General features: G+C 41.6%; 1 protein-coding gene across 3 annotated transcripts in view; it reads right to left on the bottom strand.

Moving 5' to 3' along the window:
• Cnx99A (Calnexin 99A) overlaps window positions 1–17,986 on the bottom strand; it is a 52,703-nt gene extending 34,717 nt beyond the window's left edge. For all 3 annotated transcript variants that reach the window (XM_080272857.1, XM_080272858.1, XM_080272859.1), the window contains exons 1-5: window positions 17,913–17,986; window positions 8,275–8,398; window positions 5,936–6,095; window positions 1,119–1,312; window positions 119–283 (exon numbers count right to left, since the gene is read on the bottom strand). In XM_080272857.1, coding sequence (XP_080128983.1) covers window positions 119–283; window positions 1,119–1,312; window positions 5,936–6,095; window positions 8,275–8,391 — 636 coding nt within the window. In that variant the 5' untranslated portion in view covers window positions 8,392–8,398; window positions 17,913–17,986. The remainder of the gene's footprint in view (window positions 1–118; window positions 284–1,118; window positions 1,313–5,935; window positions 6,096–8,274; window positions 8,399–17,912) is intronic.
• Window positions 17,987–19,339: the final 1,353 nt, after the last annotated feature.

The raw sequence follows: 19,339 nt of genomic DNA, 5'->3' as shown, positions 1-19,339 counted from the left end.
ATTGCCTCGCAGGCCTGATCAAATGATCTTGGGGGCCCTATATAGCCCGGAGGCCGGACGTTCCCCACCCCTGTATTAAGGCATCAAGGCTAATAAAACTCCATTCAATTGTACTAACTTTTGCATGCTTTTCTTCTATTTCTCCAGTGATAGGGTTGACATGTCTGAAGATGAAGTGCAGCTTGAAGTCATTGCCACATTTGTCTGGGCCAAACATAACAGTGTAGGGTGTCTTGTCATTGAACTGCTTCAGGTTCATTCCCCCATCTTGGGCACTCAGCAACTGTAGGGGGTGAATACATCATCATCATCGTCATCATCATCATCCAATCCTATGTCGCCCCGCAGAGGAGCGTAGGAACCCAGGGCTAGGCAAGTTGGTCCTGACATTTAAGATGATAGTGACCAGCCTCACTCATCCCTGAGTGGCATTACATGAGCAATCAACCCCAACCACCCCTTGGATATAAACCTTCACCGGCTCAATCTGATTGGAGCACAATAATTACCCACTAAACCACCAGGCACCAAAATTTGGTTATATGGTTGCCACCCAGCGTTGTAAATGGTTTCCTGGTGTACAGGAAACCATTTGGCTTGTCACTTAATATTTTTGTACTCAAGGGTAGTACAGAATTCCATCCATCCATCATCTAATCCTATGGTGCCCCATGAGGAGTGTAGATGCCTGGGGCTAGGCAAGTTGGTCCTGACATTTAAGATGAGAGTGATCAGCCTCATACATCCCCGAGTGGCATTATGTGAGCAATAAATTCCAACCACCCCTTGGATACACACCTGCACTAGCTCAATCCAATTGGAGCACCTTAATTACCCACTAAACCACTAGGTGCCATAATTTGGTTATAAGGTACCACCCGGCAAAGTAACTGGTTTCCTGGTGTACAGGAAACCATTTGGCTTGTCACTCAGTGTTGTCACTCGCAGACAGAAGGAAGAGGAAAGAATGAAGGAAAATGGCAGAAAAAGAAGAAAGGAAAGAAGGAAGGAGAGGAAAGGGCAGACACCCGAGAGCAGCACTACATCGAGTGAATGTTAATACAACAAATACGGTATTATGACATATGCTCCCTTATGGAATTTGTATACAATCTCACCTTAATGTAAGCTCCACCACATTCCTGGCCGCTTTGAAGATTTACTTCATACTGAACAACAAAGGGCTTCTTGTCAAACACAAAAGGTTTTTCGAGAGGCACAGAGATGGCAGCATGCTTGGCCTTCGACTTGAGAACGAGACCTTGATCTCCTACCAGTGGCATCTTCTCAGCAGCCTCCACCACCCAGCGACCTGGCAAATGAGACGGTAAAGAAACATTCCAATCAATATCTATCAATCTATATACTGTACATATATACAGTATATATATATATATATATATATATATACAGTAATCCCTCTAATATCCGGACGCCCAATAACCGAACATCCCCACTAACCGAACCTTATCGTCCTGGGATCAAACATTCCCAAAATGGTCCGAAAATCCAAAAAAATTGGAAAAAAAATCGATTTTTTGCCGTCCGTAATTTGAACTTGCCGCGCGCGCCGCGTGAGAGCATTGTTTTGGTTCGTCATTCCTCCGACGTCCGATAGAGCGCCGCTGCATCCTCCCCACTTCCCGCCTGTCTCTCACCGCGACAAGACCTATGCTCTTCGCCATGGCTTGGGAAAAGTTAATGTGCAACACTTAAATTTAATGGAACATTATTTGGACTAAAGTGAACACTGTGAAAAGAACGGACTTCTGTGTGTTAGTGACTAAGTTCAGTGCAAGACTTCAGGAAGAGTGTAGTGCAAGTGCTTCAGGAAATCGTTCTTACTGTCAGAGTCCGAGAGGAGGCGGTTATTCATCGAGGTGGCCAGGGACTTGCTGTAAGTAGCCAAAATGTTTCATGTTGTACTATTTTCCATACTATATTTACCAGAATGTTTCATATTGTATTTTTTCCCATACTATACTTACCAGAAAGTTTCATACTGTACTTCTTTCCATACTAAACTTACCTCATGCATGTGCAGTAGGAATGTGTTTTTCAGAGTTCGGTTAGGTTCGGTTAGGTTAGGTTCGGTTAGAGTCCATAAGTACCAGAATGTTTATTAATGTATGAACATACTTCTAAACCCACATTTTATGTGTCTATTGCATTTATTTCAGTCATTTATGTGCCTTATTGGTGTGATTTGGGTGTTAAATAGGTGCTATGCATGTCCGGAGGGAGTTGTATAGGTGTTTCTCTGTGTTATGGTCCGTAAGTACAAGTCCATAAGCTGGGGCCCAATATCCGGACAAAACCAATATCCGAACCTACTGATGGCTCTATTGATCCGGATATTGGAGTGATTACTGTATATATATATATATATATATACACACACACACACACACATCCATCCATCACCCAATCCTATGTCGCCCCATGAGCAGCGTAGGAACCCGGGGCTAGGCAAGTTGGTCCTGACATTTAAGATGCGAGTGACCTGCCTCACTCATCCCTGAGTGGCATTACATGAGCAATAAACCCCAACCACCCCTTGGATATAAACCTACACAGGCTCAATCCAATTGGAGCACCTTAATTACTCACTAAACCACCACGCACCATAATCTGGTTATAAGGTTACCACCCTGCGTAGAAAATGGTTTCCTGGTGTACAGGAAACCATTTGGCTTGTCACTCAGTGTAGAGTTACCCATAGGCAGAAGGAAGAGGAAAGAATGAAGGAAAGAAAGACAGAAGGGAAAGTGTAGAGTTGCCTGTAGGCATATGGAAAAGGAAAGTATGAAGGAAAGAAAGGCAGAAGCGGACAGAAGGAAAGAAAGAAGAATGAGGGGAAAGGGAAGTCACCCAAGAGCAGCACTACATCGAGTGAGTGGATGGTGAGCATCCCCACCTACCACTATACACTAAGAAACTTACAGTAATTACTGTAAAAATGTCAAACTGCAATGATGCAAGTCAGTGAAACTGGTACTTACCTCTAGCATGTATTGTGAATCATAACTGTGCTATACTAAAGCCAAGGTACCGTACAGATGGTTTTCTTGTAAGGTGGAGCCTCTGTGAATGATCATGTGGGCACTTACAGTGGGCAATACCGAAATTAATTTTGTGCTATTTCTTGTTTTTAGATTTTACCCACTCCATTTATTTGAGTGGGAATTAGCCTTGTAAGTGTTTTTCACAGTTTTACCATCCTGACTCCACTTCCCACCTAAATGGATCAAAGTTGGATCAAGAAAGACAAAAGTCTAAGAGTAACGAACCATCAAACAGCATCATTAGTGATTATTAACCAAGTTTTCAAATATTGGACCCACCTCAACCACAGCTACCTGAATTTGTTTTTACTTTATTGAAGAACTTCACATAAACTTATGGCTTGGTAATTTCACTATCCAGCTAAAAAAAGTGGTGCCTATCCCTAGTGAATTCCATAGTAACATTTGGGGTTGTTGTTGCTCTACCCCACTTGGTCTGGACACGCAAACCTATTGACCACAAGCAAGCAGTCGTCCTCCTGTTACAGACACCACATTGCCAAGGTTGGAACAAGGTCCTTCCATTTGGAGATGTGCTGGGAAAACAGAGGAGGCACAGCTCCCATGAGGGCAAGCTGTGTAAAGGAGATGCATAGTAACCCTAGTCTGGACTTTGACTACTAGCCTAGGTAAATGTGTCAGAATTCCCTGCCTGAGAGAGTTGCGCAAGGCCAGCAACTCAGCCTTGGCTCCACACTACTCCGATGATAGTAGCTTCTGGGACAATGGTCATCATCCATCTACCACATTTTAGGCAATCTGAAGTGTGTGACACCTTGTCCAAGAGTGACCCAGGGCTATGCAAGGCAGGGGTGTCCATTTTCCCTTACACTGGCACATGATCTAACCACATATCTTAAATTTTAAGGGTATATGATGTAATGTTAGAAATATTAAGTGTTCACGACTAAACACATACATACCCAAAGGAACAAGTCCCAGTACTTAATCGACTGAAAATACAGTCAGACCTCACTATAATGGTCTAATTGGGGCCCAAACCATTCCGAAAAATGAGAAGTTCCGATAAAAGCGACATCCGGACTTCCCCCTCCTCATCCGGACTTTTTTTTGATATATCAGACATAAATCCAGATAGAATTAACGGTTTGTAAACTGTTTTGACTACCATTGTGGCACTGTACTGTGTTATAACTTCCTTACTTCAATCAGATGGTATAATATATATATAATAATACTGTACTGTACACTGATAAACACATCTTTTATTTACCTTATTGTAGTGAACATAGCTGAAGTGGTCAGGCAGTCTGAACTGCTTCAGATTTTATTGGACCTTTTCCGATACATATGAATTTAGTCCGGTAGCTCCTTGAGTCCGATAAAAGCGAATTCCAGTCTACTGAAGTCCGTTATATCAAGGTTTTACTGTACGACATCCTACACATCTTCCAATACTCATAACTACATTACATTATAATTTTGTGACAAAAATATTGGCACATTGCCTATACATGTAGAATGTAATACAGTATACAATATTCTGGATAATGCTATCCTGGTATGCTGATCCTCAATTTTTTGTATGCTCTCCCTGAATAAGAGTGCCCTGTCCTGGTATAACTATTGTCATGGTGGGGAAAGATTAACTAGGCTAAGTATCCCCTGAGTGTTATTTTTTCACCTACTAGGTAAACATTGTGACTGTTTGCTGCGTGACCATCGTCATTATGCTAACATCAGTGAATAACTAATGAGAATGATAGTCAACAATTTTGGAGTTTCTAGGTGAAAATAAATCAGTGAAATGTGGGTACACTAAAGTGGGAAAATTTAAGCTCAGTACTACATGATTTGGTTAAGGTGAACTGCCTGAGCAGCTGTGTGACTGTTCTACAATTATGATTAACAAAGCTAACTGGATTAGTACTGTGAATTATATTAAATAGCCTAGGAATTCTTAAGCAAACGAATAAAGGTGAAATGCAAATACAGTATTTGTATTTGGGTAAGGTTAAGTAGTCATAGGGTAACCCTGGCTGGTCTCCTGATGTATCCTCATTGGGCCCACTTGAGTATCCCCTCTAGTCTATCTATCTATCTATTGCCAGACGCCTCAATCCCGTTCGGGGTGGCCACAAACAAATCGCCTCCACGTCGCCCTGTCCCCCGCCATTTCACTGCCCTGCTCCCAACTCACACCCCCCTCTCTCATATATCTCTCCACCCCATCCCTCCATCTCATCCTCGGCCTCCCCCTCCCTCTTCCCTCCTCCACCTCACTCACATACACTCTCTTCGTCAGTCTTTCACCCTCCATCCCCTCCACATGGCCAAACCACCTCAGTGTATTCCTCATAACGCTTCCTATCACATCCACATCCACACCACAACTCTCCTTTATATCCTCATTTGTCAGCCTGTCTCTCCGTGTGACTCCACAGGCTCCTCTTAATTAACTCATTTTCACTGCTCTCACTCTTGACTTGTGTCCTTCCAACAACGTCCAAGCTTCACTTCCATACGTTAGAGTTGGTATCACAATACTGTCATGTAGTAACTTTTTCACTTCCATGCTCACTTCCCTGTTTCGTATCACTGCTTTCAAGGAACCAGCAACCTTTCTTCCCTGCTGTACCCTTTCAAGCACTTCACCCTCCAAACCTCCATCCTTACTCTTGACTCAAGTGATTTATCAATTTACAAATCTGGTTTTCATCAGTGCAACCCAGCTGCTAATTAGGTTTTGCTTGCATTACCTTGAAAGACAAGTGAATATGGATCGAAGTCTAGAAACCTATTATCCCAAAGCTGAACAGCCTTTGAAATCTCAATCTTCACACCATCCCTCACTCACCATACTGCCGCAGAGAAGCACTTGTTTCCACAGGTATGAACACAATACTGACCATCATATTTTGCAATGTCTTCATCCACACCTTCCTTCTTGGCCTTTGAAATTATCCATGTCTTCTCAAATGCTGTCATATCATCAAATGTTTCCATTAGATGAACACCATCAATGGCTTTGGGCGTTACATATACCACCTCCACTTCCTCTTCCTCCACCTAAAAAGGAGAGTAAAAAAGTGCTAATTTTATAAACACACACACAGACACACAGTATATATATATATATATATATATATATATATATATATATATATATATATATATATATATATATATATATATATATATATATATATATATATATATATATATATATATATATATATATATATATATATATATATATTATATATATATATATATATATATATTTGTGGTAGGTGGGGGCGCTCACCATCCACTCACTCGATGTAGTGCTGCTGTCGGGTGTCTGCCCTTTCCTCTCCTCCATCCTTCTTTCCTTCCATCCTCTTCTGTCTTCCTTTACTTCATTCTTTCCTTGTCCTTCTGCCTACGGGTAACTTTACACTCCCACTTCTGTCTTTCTTTCCGTCATTCTTTCCTCTTCCTTCTGCCTGTGGGTGACTCTACACTGAGTGACAAGCCAAATGGTTTCCTGTGCACCAGGAAACCATTTACTACTCTGGGTGGTAACCATATAACCAAATTTTGGCGCCTGGTGGTTTACTGAGTAATTATTGCATGCCAATCGGATTATGCCGATGAAAGTTTATATCCAATGGGTGGTTGGAGTTGATTGCTCATGTAATGCCACTCAGGGATGAGTGAGGCTGGTCGCTCTCATCTTAAATGTCTGGACCAACTTGCTTAACCCCGGGCTCCTACGCTCCTCATGGGGCAGTGTAGGATTGGATGATGAATGAAAAATGAATGACACTGGTTCAACCACAGCACCCCTTATGTCCGCCAAAGCAGTGCGTGGCCAGAAGAACGCTCCCAAAGTTTGTTACCCTGGCGGGGCGCGAACCCTCATTCTTCATTGTACGAAACGCACACTTTACCACTGTACCACAGAGGTTCCTATATACAGTATATTATATATATATATATATATATATATATATAAAATTAATGAACAAATATAGTGTGCAGAAACTGTTTTTGGTATGGGCTGGAGATCACCCTGATAGTTTGGACAATTGGCAGATCTGGACAACCCTTTCCCCCAAACAGTCCAGGCTAAAGAGGTTCTACTGTATATAGAAATCATGGGTTTTAATTTATTAGCATATAGCCAAAAATATCTGTTCAGAAAGAACTGCAAATATTGCAGGTACTTACACAGACCAGGATATAACCTTTACACTCTGATATAAAACTACTATTCATTTACTTTCCCAAGGTGATATAAGTCCCACCCACCTAGGTTTCACTACCCAATCATACGATATGCATACTTTAAAGTTCTTGGGTATATTCTGCAGTATTTGCTGCTCAACCCATCTGCCTAGTCCAGCAGATCCATTAACCACAGGTAAGGAACTGTCCCTATGCAGCTGTCCCATGGGTTCCCTATGCCACTGGTATGTCTGGTTCTTAATGTGACATGTATTGTGCAGCGCTCTATTATGTGGTTTAAGTTGTGTAGGATATTCTACAAGCAGCACATTTGACACTTATGATTGCAACCCATATCTAAGGTGGTACCTCAGGAGGGTTGGGTGATGACCATTAGGGCAGTTCTCCACGTTCTTTTTTTTTTTCTTTCTTTCTTTCTATTTTACAGTTTTGGCTATAAGTGCTGATAAAGTTTCCTTTTATCCAATGCCATTATTAAGAGCTACTGTATCATCATTTGAGTCCACCATATTGTACTTAAGCTGTAAAAAAAAAAAAAAAAAAAAAAAAAAAAAAAAAAAGTGGAGGTGAGGGAGGCTTCTTTAGACATAGTAAAAAGTACTTGTATTTTGTAAGTTAGTCATTTAAGACTCCTGTTGCCAAGTAGCAAGAAGGCAGCTGAAGGCCTAAGCAATAACATGCACAATACCATATCTTGCACTGCACACATGCAAATGCATTTCTGATTGTTTTCCAACTCACGCAATTTTACAGTGGGCATAAATGATTGTATTTCATTAAAGCACTAAGGTAGTTTATCTGCACCTACAACTACAAATGTAATACTGTATACACCCAAGAATTTTCTGTTGAACTGTGTATGGCCTGTTACTGGTTACAGATATTTAAATGAGAAGGGCTTATAACTCCTCTGAAAAATTAGCATATATCATGTACAGTTACAGTATCTGAGAATAAAGTTAATCATACAAATTCAACCTAGGATTATATTAAACAAAACAAAGGACTAACTTACCACTGGTTCCTCTATTATAGATGCTTCAGCATCATCCTCAGCACCTACTCCACACAGAACCAAAGCACTGACTAGAAGCACTGCTACAACAGCAGGCGTCTGCCCTCTCCATCCCATTGTTGACCTGGGAAAAGCGCACAAAATAAAATAAAAATGTGGTCTCATTTACAGATAATTCAATTGCACTCTTGATCTAATCCCATCATGAGAGATTGGTCTCCCCAATCCTCCCCCCCCTTCCATTTCACTAACATACACTCTCTTCATTAGTCTCTCATTCTCCATCCTCCCCACATGGCCAAACCACCTCAATGTATTTCCCCTAACACTTTCAATCACATCCACATCCACAAAGCTCCTTCATTTCCCATTTATCAATCTCCCTCTTTCCTCGTGACTCTACATGCTCTTCTCATATAACTCATTTCCACTGCACTCACTTTTGACCTGTGTTCTTCCAACAAGGTCCAAGCTTCGCTTCCATACATTAGAGTGGGTATCATAATACTATATAATACTACAGGTATCATGCTGGTGGGGGTGTCCATCATCCACCCACTTAGTGTACAGGTACACCGTTTTTAGGGTTGCTCTACACTGTGTGGCAAGCCAAATTATTTCCTGTAAACTAGGAAAGCATTTACAACGCTGGGTAGTAACCTTATAACCAACCAACACGTGTTCCCTACGCGACAATAAGTGGGTTGCAGGAGGGTTAGTGCCCCTCCCCGGAAAATCAACTAAATAAAAATACGAACAAGAAGCCTCGGACAAGGACTGACCTAAAGGTGATGACTAAGGACTGAACAAAGGACATGATATGGATAGCTACATGGAATGTATGGGGTGCAAATGATGAGGTGAAAGAGAGAGAGATTGTCCAGGTGCTTGAGGGTGCGAAAGTGGATGTACGTGGATTAACTGAAACTAAATGGCAAGGTGACAGTGAGAGAATGGGAGTATGGATGGGGTATATGAACAGGAGTAGGTGAGAATGAGAGGGCAAAAGGAGTGTGTATTGTTGTGACTAACAGATGGAAGGAGAATATAAGAGAGTATGTATCAGGTGGCTCAAGGACTGTGTGGGTAGGATTGAAAGTTGGACTACAAATGTAGGGGATTGTGTGTGTGTATGTGCCAATGCACAATCATGCAAGCAGCATGACAGAAGAGTACTGGACAAATATGGAAGTGTGCATAGAAAAGCTTGAAAGGAATGAGAGAGTGTTTTCGATTGGTGATATGAATGGAAAAGTAGGTAATCTGAAGGTGGATGGAGTAATTGGTGAGTGGAGTGTGCCTCCAGAGATGGATGAGAATGGCAGTGCTTTAGTGGACATTTGTGCTGGGAGGGGGTTGGTGACAGGCAATACCCTCTTCAGGCACAAAATGATCCATAGGTATGCGTGGTAAGTGATGAGCAGGGTGGGTGGTGAACTGAATGAATGGAAGGCAATGACTGATTATGTATGTGTGGATGAAAGGATAAGAAAGTGTGTAATGGCTGCAAGAGTACGGTATATAGAGGTTGGGGGAGTGGACTTTCTGACCACAACATGGTGGTAGTCAGAATCGAAGTCCAAATGAAATGGAGAAATAGAAGAAGGGAAGGACAGGAGGAAGTAGTTCATACAAGGAGGGTGGAAATTTACAGGAAAATGGAAAATAGGCAGAATATAAGAGGGATGTGGAGGAGCAACTGCGTAAATATAGATTGGAGCAGATGGGGGACATGGAAGGTGTGTGCAAGATATTCACAGAAGAAATCTGTGCAGCATGTGATGTGGTGTGTGGTGTGAAGAGAAGACAAAAGGGGGTGCAGGGAACAGCATGGTGGACTGAAGAGGTGAGAGAGGCTGTGGCACAAAAGAAGAAAGCATACAGCGAGTGGATGAGAAACAGGGGCGTGGAAGAAGTTGAGAAATGGAAGAGGTATATGTAGAGAGGATGAGAGAGGTGAAAAGACTAATAAGAGAGAGTAAGAAGAGAGTGGATGATGAATTTGAAAGGAATTTGAGTGTAAGGTGGAGGGAATGTAAGAAATGTTCTGGAGAGGTAAAGAGAGTTAGACAGGGTGCCAAAGAAGGTAGCTGGAGAGTGAAAGATAAAAATGGTTGATTACTAGCAGAGAAGGGAGAAAAAGCAAGCAGATGAAGAGAACACTTAAAGGAATTGTTGTACATACAGAATGAAAGTATTGCAAGTATAAGTGGCTGGGTAATGGCTGGGAGAAGGAGGGATGTGAGAAGGGAGGAAGAAATCAGTAGGATGGAAGTTGTGGTAGCAATGAAGAAAGTTAAAGTGGGGAAAGCCCCAAGAATTGATGGAGTGTGTGGTGAAATGCTGAAGTAAGGGAAGATACAGTAGTAGGATGGATGTGGAAGATGTGCAGATTAGCCTGGGAGGATGGCAGAGTCCCAGAAAATTGGAAATCAGGTATAATTGTTCCCCTGTACAAAGGAAAAGGGGAAAAAGAAGTGTGTGGTAGTCACAGGGGCATCTGTCTTCTTAGTGTAATAGGAAAAGGATGGTAGGATACTTACTGACAGGAACAGGGAGGTTTCAGGAAGGGAAGAGGCTATGTAAATCAGATATTCATTCTTAGATTTTTAGTGGAATAGTTTCTAGAGAAGGGAAAGAAGTTGTATGAAGCCTTCATGGCTTTGGAGAAAGCATATGACAGGGTGGATAGACAAGGATTATGGAAAGTATTAAGAATATATGGAGTAGATGGGAAGTTGTTGAATGCTGTGATGAATATGTATGACGGTGCTAAGGCTGCAGTGCGTGTAGATAGTGAAAAGAGTGAATTTTTCTACATGAAGGTTGGATTGAAACAGGGATGTGTCATGTCTCTATGGTTGTTCAATCTGTATATGGATGGGATTATAAATGAGATATAAGGTAGGGCAGTGGATGTTAGAGTGGCCCTAATGAAAGAGGGCAGTGTTTGGAAACTCCCTGAACTGTCGTTTGCAAATGATACTGTGTTGTTCAATGAAGACGAAGGGGAGCTACAAGGCTTGGTGGATGAGTTTGGGAATGTGTGTAAGAAATGGAATCTAAAGGTGAATGCAGGGAAATTAAAGTTATGGTCTTCAAGAGACGTGAAGTCAGTGAATATTCAGTGAGGTTGGATGAGGATGAAAAGGAAAATGTGAGCACGTTTAAGTACTTGGGTAGTGTGTTGAGTAAATGTGGAAATTTGGAGGGTGAAGTGCTTGAAGGGGCACAATAAGGAAGAATGGTTGCTGGTTCCTTGAAAGCAGTGATAAGAAACAGGGAAGTGAGCATGGAAGTGAAAAAGCTACTAAATGACAGTACTGTGATACCAACTCAAATGTATGGAAGTGAAGCTTGGACCCTGTTGGAGGGACAAAAGTCATGAGCGAGAGCAGTGGATATGAGTTATTTGAGAGGAGCCTTTGGAGTCACATGGAGAGAAAGACTGACAAATGAGAATGTGAAAAAGTGTTGTGGTGCGGATGCCGATGTGGTAGGAAGTGTTAGGAGAAACATATTGAGGTGGTTTGCCCATGTGGAGAGGATGGAGAGTGAGAAACTGGCGAGAGGAGTGTATGTGAGTGAGGTGGAGGGAGGGAGAGGGAGGGGGAGGCCAAGGATGAGATGGAGGGATGGAGTGGAAAGGTATATGAGAGAGGGGAGTGTGAACTGGGAGCAGGGCAGTGAAATGGCAAGGGACAGAGAGACATGGAGGCGATTTGTTTGTGGCCATCCCTTACGGGATTCAGGAGTCTGGCAATAAATAGACAGACAGACATAGTGACAAGTCTAATAGTTTCCTGTAAGCCAGGACACCATTTACAATGGTGAGTGGTTGCCAAATAACCATCCCATACGTGTTCCCTATGTGTTGGCAGAGGGTTAGTGCCCTTCCCCATAAAACAACTAACTCCAAGATAAACAGGCACCCCTTACAGAATTATGGTGTCTGGCTATAGACTGACAGACAGGTATATTTTGCTTGTCCTCTGTTTCTTTTGTCAATAATTAAATGTTAATCGGTTTTAAGAAAACAGCCCGAATCCCTGCATCACTGTCGTTCATATTCACCTTCCACTGATATTTCCCTAATTCTGTGGATGTGGATGTGATAGGAAGCGTTATGAGGAACACACTGAGGTGGTTTGGCCATGTGGAGAGGATGGAGGGTGAAAGACTGACGAAGAGAGTGTATGTGAGTGAGGTGGAGGGGGGAAGAGGGAGGGGGAGGCCGAGGATGAGATGGAGTGATGGGGTGGAGAGGTATATGAGAGAGGGGGGTGTGAGTTGGGAGCAGGGCAGTGAAATGGCGGGGGACAGGGCGACCTGGAAGCGATTTGTTTGTGGCCACCCCAAACGGGATTGAGGCATCTGGCAATAGATAGATAGATAGACTACCATATACTTTTCTTATTTCACTAAGAAGACAAAGTAATGTTCCTATGATTACCACACACTATTTTTCCACCATTTCCTTTGTATATGGGAATAATTATACAGTACCTGACTTCCAGTCCTCCATGAATCTACCTTCCTCCCTTGCCAATATGCACATGTTCCACATCCATGCCACTACGATCCATCTCCTGCACTTCAGCATTTCACTACACACTCCATCAATTTCTGAGGCTTTCCCCATTTTGACTATCTTCAATGCTTCTGAACTTCCATCCAAATGAAATCTTTCTCCCTTCTCCCAGGATTCCCCAGGTATGTATACTGTATTTTTGTTACTTCCAGTATGTTCAATAATTCCTTAAGTGTTCTCTCCATTTGCTCACATTTTCTCCATTAGCAATCTGCCATCGCTACAGGGCATTTCTATAAACTTACCTCTGAAAGCTGTAAATGAGGGGATTTAAAATGCTTACACATTCTGCCAATGTCAACCAGTAGCTGGCCATATTTATTGTTCCTAATGCACGTTTTTAAATTTGTTGGTTGTCAGGGGATGGATTAGGTTAGGTATGGTTAGATCATAGCATAAAGTTTACCATGGCTTTGACAAGGCTATTAGTTTTCTTTCCTTAAATATATTTGATATACTGATATGTCCAGTCAGTGATGGTTCATAAACAATGTGGCCAGTCTGAGATTGTCAGCATATGCATTGTTGTAGGCGACCTCACCGCTTCTTTAAATACCCAAAAATAGGTATCAATTATTTACCAAATGGATGCCACCTTTCCATATTTTCTATTGAAATGAGTCTTTCACAGATTACTTATTATTCCTGGATTAGGCTACCATAGCTACTGAGGATTTTTATAAACTTACCTCTGAAAGCTATTAATGAAGACTTAGAATACGTAAAGATTCTGTCAACATGTGCCAGTAGCCGGCCATATAATAGGTTCCTAATGGGCATTTTAAAGTTTGAATGCAAACGCAAGTGAGATTAGGTTGGATTAAGTTAAAACAGTAAGTTTCCCATTGCTTTGAAACAGAATACACTGACGTGTCCTGTTGGAGCAAAGGTTGGTAAACAATGCTGCCAAAGTTGACAATGTGGCCAGTCAGAGAGATTGGCCGTAAACATCGCCTGGCTGCTTCCTTAAATACCCTCAATTAGGTATATTTTGTCTTTTTCCAATCACTTCTTGCACTCGCAATGGAACAGTTAACTGTGTTGCTTATGTACCAAAATTACTTACATAGAGATTGTGAGTTTGTTATGATATAGGTGGAATTGCCGTGTCCATTTGGTAAATAATTATCCAACTGGGATATTCTGCTTTTTTTTTCCAATCACTTCTTGCAGTCAAATTTCAATATTTAACTATCTGTGGTCCATGTGTACCAAAGTTACTTTCCTTGAGATCGTAAGTTTGTTATAAAATAAGGTACTGTACAGTGGGAATAGCCATGCCCATTTGGTAAAGAAATACTCTGACCCCTTATATAATCATATTTTCCTTGTTCACTGACTGATCTCATCGTACTCAAAAAATGCACTTTTGCACTGTACACGTACAGTCACTGAATCAATTCAACATTTTTATTAATACATTAATTAGAGGAGGGCCTGCAACTTCTTGAAGATTACCAAACTTTACCCAGAGCCCCCAGAATCTGTCCAGCGTCTCTTCACATGCCAGACAAGGAGAATGAAATAGCTTGATTACTGGAGCAGGCAAAAATCCCTGAAAATGTACTCTCAACAGAAAAGGAGAAAGAGATATATTGCCACCTATGTCTGGAAGATCCTGGAGGGACTAATTCCAAATTCATCAGGAATAGTTCTACATCCAAGTGACCGTGCTGGACGGCACTGCGCAAGAAGAGCACCACCCAGCCAGGCACCACACCAGATTAAAACCCTCTTACGATAAAGTTTCAACATAAATGGACCAAAAATCTTTAACTGCCTCCCCAAAAAAACGAGAGAAAAAAAGGGATGCTTATTAAAGGTCTTCAAGAGAGCTCTGGACAGATTCCTGGCAGAGATACCAGACAAACCTCCTGTCCCGGGTTACACCCAACTCTGCAGGGCAGCCTCAAACTCTATCCCGGACCAGCTGGACCTCAAACAAAGGGACACAGGACTGGGGTGCAGCGGTGGACCACCACAACTGTGAGGCCTTAGTCTCTAGACTTCTTCAAGTTATTCAAGTAAGTATCATACAGTGTATGCCTGTATGTGTTTTTGTGTGCAAATGAATATACATATATATATTTTTAAAGAATATTTTAAATTTCAGTTCTCACGGAACTGTAGTCACTCAGCCAGCCAATCACAGGGCGATATTTAATTTTGAAATCACACTTCAACTCCACAGCCACCACCAAGATACCACGTGCAGGCAGCTTGTTTAATTACTACAAAATTGGGAAATATTTCTTTGAAAATAACGAAGCCAGCCTTAAATTTTTCGCAGACCAAATTATTCTATCCAGCAAAATTGAGATTTTAGGTTGAGATAGCTTAGCTCAGCTTGTCAGATGAGCCAAAAAGGACCATCAGTGTAAGTTAGGTTACTTAGGTTAGGTTAGGTTACTTTTGTTAGTGTATGGTAGGATACTTATTGACAGAGTTAGAGAAAGAACAGAGAAATTAGTTGGAGAGGAACAGGGAGGCTTCAGGAAGGGAAGAGGTTGTGTAGATCAGATATTCACCCTTAGATCTTTAGTGGAAAAGTTTCTAGAGAAGGGAAAGAAGTTGTATGCGGCTTTCATGGATTTGGAGAAAGCATATGACAGGGTGGATAGACAAGGATTGTGGAAAGTGTTAAGAATATATGGAGTAGATGGAAAGTGTTAAGAATATATGGAGTAGATGGGAAGTTGTTGAATGCTGTGAAGAGTATGTACGATGGTGTGAAGACTGCAGTGCGTGTGGATGGTGAACTAAGTGAATTTTTCTCTTTGAAAGTTGGGTTGAAACAGGGATGTGTCATGTCTCCATGGTTGTTCAATCTGTACATGGATGGGGTAATAAAAAGGGTACAAGGTAGAGTAGTGGATGTTGGAGTGGCCCTGGTGAGAGAGGATAGTGTTTGGAAACTCCCTGTACTGTTGTTTGCAGATGATACTGTGTTGTTGAGTGAAGACGAAGGGGAGCTCCAAGGCATGGTGGATGAGTTTGGGAGAGTGTGTAAGAAACGAAATCTGAAAGTGAATGTTAGGGAAGAGTAAAGTGATGGTCTTTGAAAGAGGTGAAGTCAGTGAATGTACAGCGAGGTTGGATGGTGAGGAATTGGAAAATGTGAGTACATTTAAGTACTTGGGTAGTGTGATGAGTAAGGATGGAGGTTTGGAGGGTGAAGTGCTTGAAAGGGTACAGCAGGGAAGAAAGGTTGCTGGTTCTTTGAAAGCAGTGATAAGAAACAGGGAAGTGAGCATGGAAGTGAAAAAGTTACTACATGACAGTATTATGATACCAACTCTAACGTACGGAAGTGAAGCTTGGACGTTGTTGGAAGGACACAAGTCAAGAGTGAGAGCAGTGGAAATGAGTTATTTAAGAGGAGCCTGTGGAGTCACATGGAGAGATAGGCTGACGAATGAGGATATAAAGGAACGTTGTGGTGTTGATGTGGATGTGATAGGGAGCATTATGAGGAAGACACTGAGGTGGTTTGGCCATGTGGAGAGGATGGAGGGTGAAAGACTGACGAAGAGAGTGTATGTGAGTGAGGTGGAGGGGGGAAGAGGGAGGGGGAGGCCGAGGATGAGATGGAGGGATGGGGTGGAGAGGTATATGAGAGAGGGGGGTGTGAGTTGGGAGCAGGGCAGTGAAATGGCGGGGGACAGGGTGACTTGGAGGCGATTTGTTTGTGGCCACCCCAAACCGGATTGAGGCGTCTGGCAATATATAGATAGATAGACTTTTGTTAGTTTAGATTTGGTTAGGTTAGGTTTGATTACTTTTGTTAGGTTAGGTAGCAATCAAGAGCTCCTGCAGGGTTAGGAGGTAACTCAGATTGTTATAGTCATATTATGGTTATTATTCATTTGCACAACAAATGAGGCCTCAAAACACTCAAATGAACTAAAACTCTATCAAATGGAACAAAAAAAATAACAAAAAATAAAAATAGGAAATGGCAATAAATATTTACCATATTCAATATGGATGAGCCTATATGCCCCATTTACTCAGCAAAATGCTTGATTTTGGACTTCATTTTCCACAAGCTCTGTACTTCCTGTCACATTACTACTGAAATTAAAACAGTAGATGAGGTGACTTCTGTGGACTTGGTAAACTGGTACACTTGCACAGCTTTTAGTACCGGTGTTGTATGCACGGAATGACTTATGCTAGTAGTTACCGTTCCGCTCAGTGCCCATGCGCCGAGCACCCTTTTAGCTGCAGTGTTAAAAGTATGCGCATGTTATCTCAACTATTGTGCCATTTATCAACAACATTTTATGAAATACACGTCTCAGAGATAGTTGGATGTTTTATAGACATAGGTAATTGTAAGTCATTATATAGTTACCGTAATATAAATAAATGTATATATGCATGTTACAGGAAGATTGTGAAATGTCATTTCGTTAATTTAGGCTAGTTTAGTTTACGCTTATTTAGGCTAATCTGTTCTAGGATAAGGTTAGATTAGGTTATTTTAATTTAGACTAAACAGAAGGGAACTAACTTCCTGCATAGTCACTCCGTGCATATGGCACCAGTAAGTATAAAACAATTGATGCTAATACTGTATATTTTCATTGTTATGCTCCGCTACACAATTTACATTAAGGGTGAGATATCAGAATTCTGCACCAAACTGAAACAAGACAGCAATAATCACAACGTTCTTGGTGCTGGTCCTCAAATTTCCCTTTGATCTTGCTCCTGCAATTAAAAGATAGCTGAACCTGACCTGCAGCCTCTTACTAAAGGAGTACAGTACCGTACCTAACTTAAACTCACATAATGAATAATTTAAAGGTGCCATTGTTTTCAACATTACCTTTATCTTACGAGCTGCCTAAGTTTTGTTAGTTTTACAGGAAGGTCTTATAAGCCACGTGAGGTAGCATTTCTTTCATCACTCAAACTTTCCGTAACAGCAGACGACATAAAGCTACCGACATCTATCATCATACATTCACAAGCACTTTACAACAAAACACCATTCAAAAGGATCACGAACTCCAACTGCCATTTTCGAAGCAAAAGATACCTGCTAAGGTCTTTCACGATGGCTGGGCGAACTAAAAATCCCTGAGGCCCGTCTAACACACCTCCTCTCTCAAATCGTCAAAACACAACTTTGCTGAGTCTTCCTTGGCGCGTGGTCACTCCTCATTGGTCGAATGGTGGCCAGGGAGTAAACAAGCCCTCCTCTTATTGGTTCATAGAGTGAGGCTGTTCTGTGCCTGCACCCGATTGGTTAGCAGACGACACCTATCACTATACGTCTTCATTTGTCTTTTTTAAATTTTTCAAAAATGGCAGATGTTGGAAAGTTAATAGATAAGCAAATTTTTAAATACTTCCTCTTATACAGGAAAAATTTATGTAGATATACAGATAGATAGATGCTAGATAGATATACAGATGGCTAACTTACGTAATTCCATACTTAGTTTTTCTTTTCTTTTTTATCAAATAAATAAAATGAAGGCATTATGTAAATTCTCCACCCTTCATCACTCCCAACGAGACTGTATATCATCATATTACTGTTATTTCCCTCTTCCTATCCTTAGGTGATATGATTAGCTGAAACGAAATTTCCTTATGTAAAAAATTTGTAGCAGTTTATGTTCAGCAATAATCACTGATCGATTTACTGAAATATTAATTGTTGTAAAGGTACAGTTACTGACAATTTTTGCTCAAATAAGAATGACGGGACCCCTAAGTGGAGGAAGCGATGCAAAGCAGTGCATAGAAAAATTCGTATACGTAAAACCATGACCTGTTTCAGAGTGCGTGGCCAATCACGATTTTGTTAACTTACAACATAGAAGGTACTACAGTTTTCTGAGTGTCCAGTGCTGAGTGGTTTTTTCTGTTGTAGACCTTTGATTTGTTCCGTCTCAAGACGTTTGTTCGTTCCTTTACACATGTATTTTGATTTACTGAATGGAAATGGTAAACATTTTATTACCGATGGATATAACACCGTTCTCAATGAGGTTTTACATAAGTAAAAACTGAGTATCTGCCGAGAGGGTGTGTTCCGACATGGCCTTCCGCAGCCGTCACCGGAAGCGCAGCGGGCCTAGCCCTTCTGTTCATACCTATAGCAACATGGCCCAGACTGATGCCCATGATAGTCTCTCGTCCTTAAAGAGTGACGGGGAAGGGCAAGAAGTACCTCAAACGCGAAAAACGACCGTGGATAGCGGTGCTGTTGCCATGTCACAAGCGGCACCATGTGTCACAAGTGACAGGACCGAGTGCCAGCAAACGACAGCGCACAGGGAAGGACGGCGATGTGCCAGCTACTGAACGTGACAGAGACTTCGGTGTCCGAGAGGAACGACATTAATGCCAGTGAAGCTGAATTTTCCCTCGGATTGTGAAGTCTCCATCTCACACAAAGCTCACTTAACCTTGACGGGTCCGAAGTAGGCTACTCAGGTTTCCCTGTCAAGATAT

This window comes from Coenobita brevimanus, chromosome 6, assembly GCF_032717465.1.
Source record: "Coenobita brevimanus isolate Jiangsu-jjx chromosome 6, ASM3271746v2, whole genome shotgun sequence".
In the NCBI taxonomy this organism is placed as follows: domain Eukaryota; kingdom Metazoa; phylum Arthropoda; class Malacostraca; order Decapoda; family Coenobitidae; genus Coenobita; species Coenobita brevimanus.
This window is presented reverse-complemented; position numbering and strand designations above follow the sequence as displayed.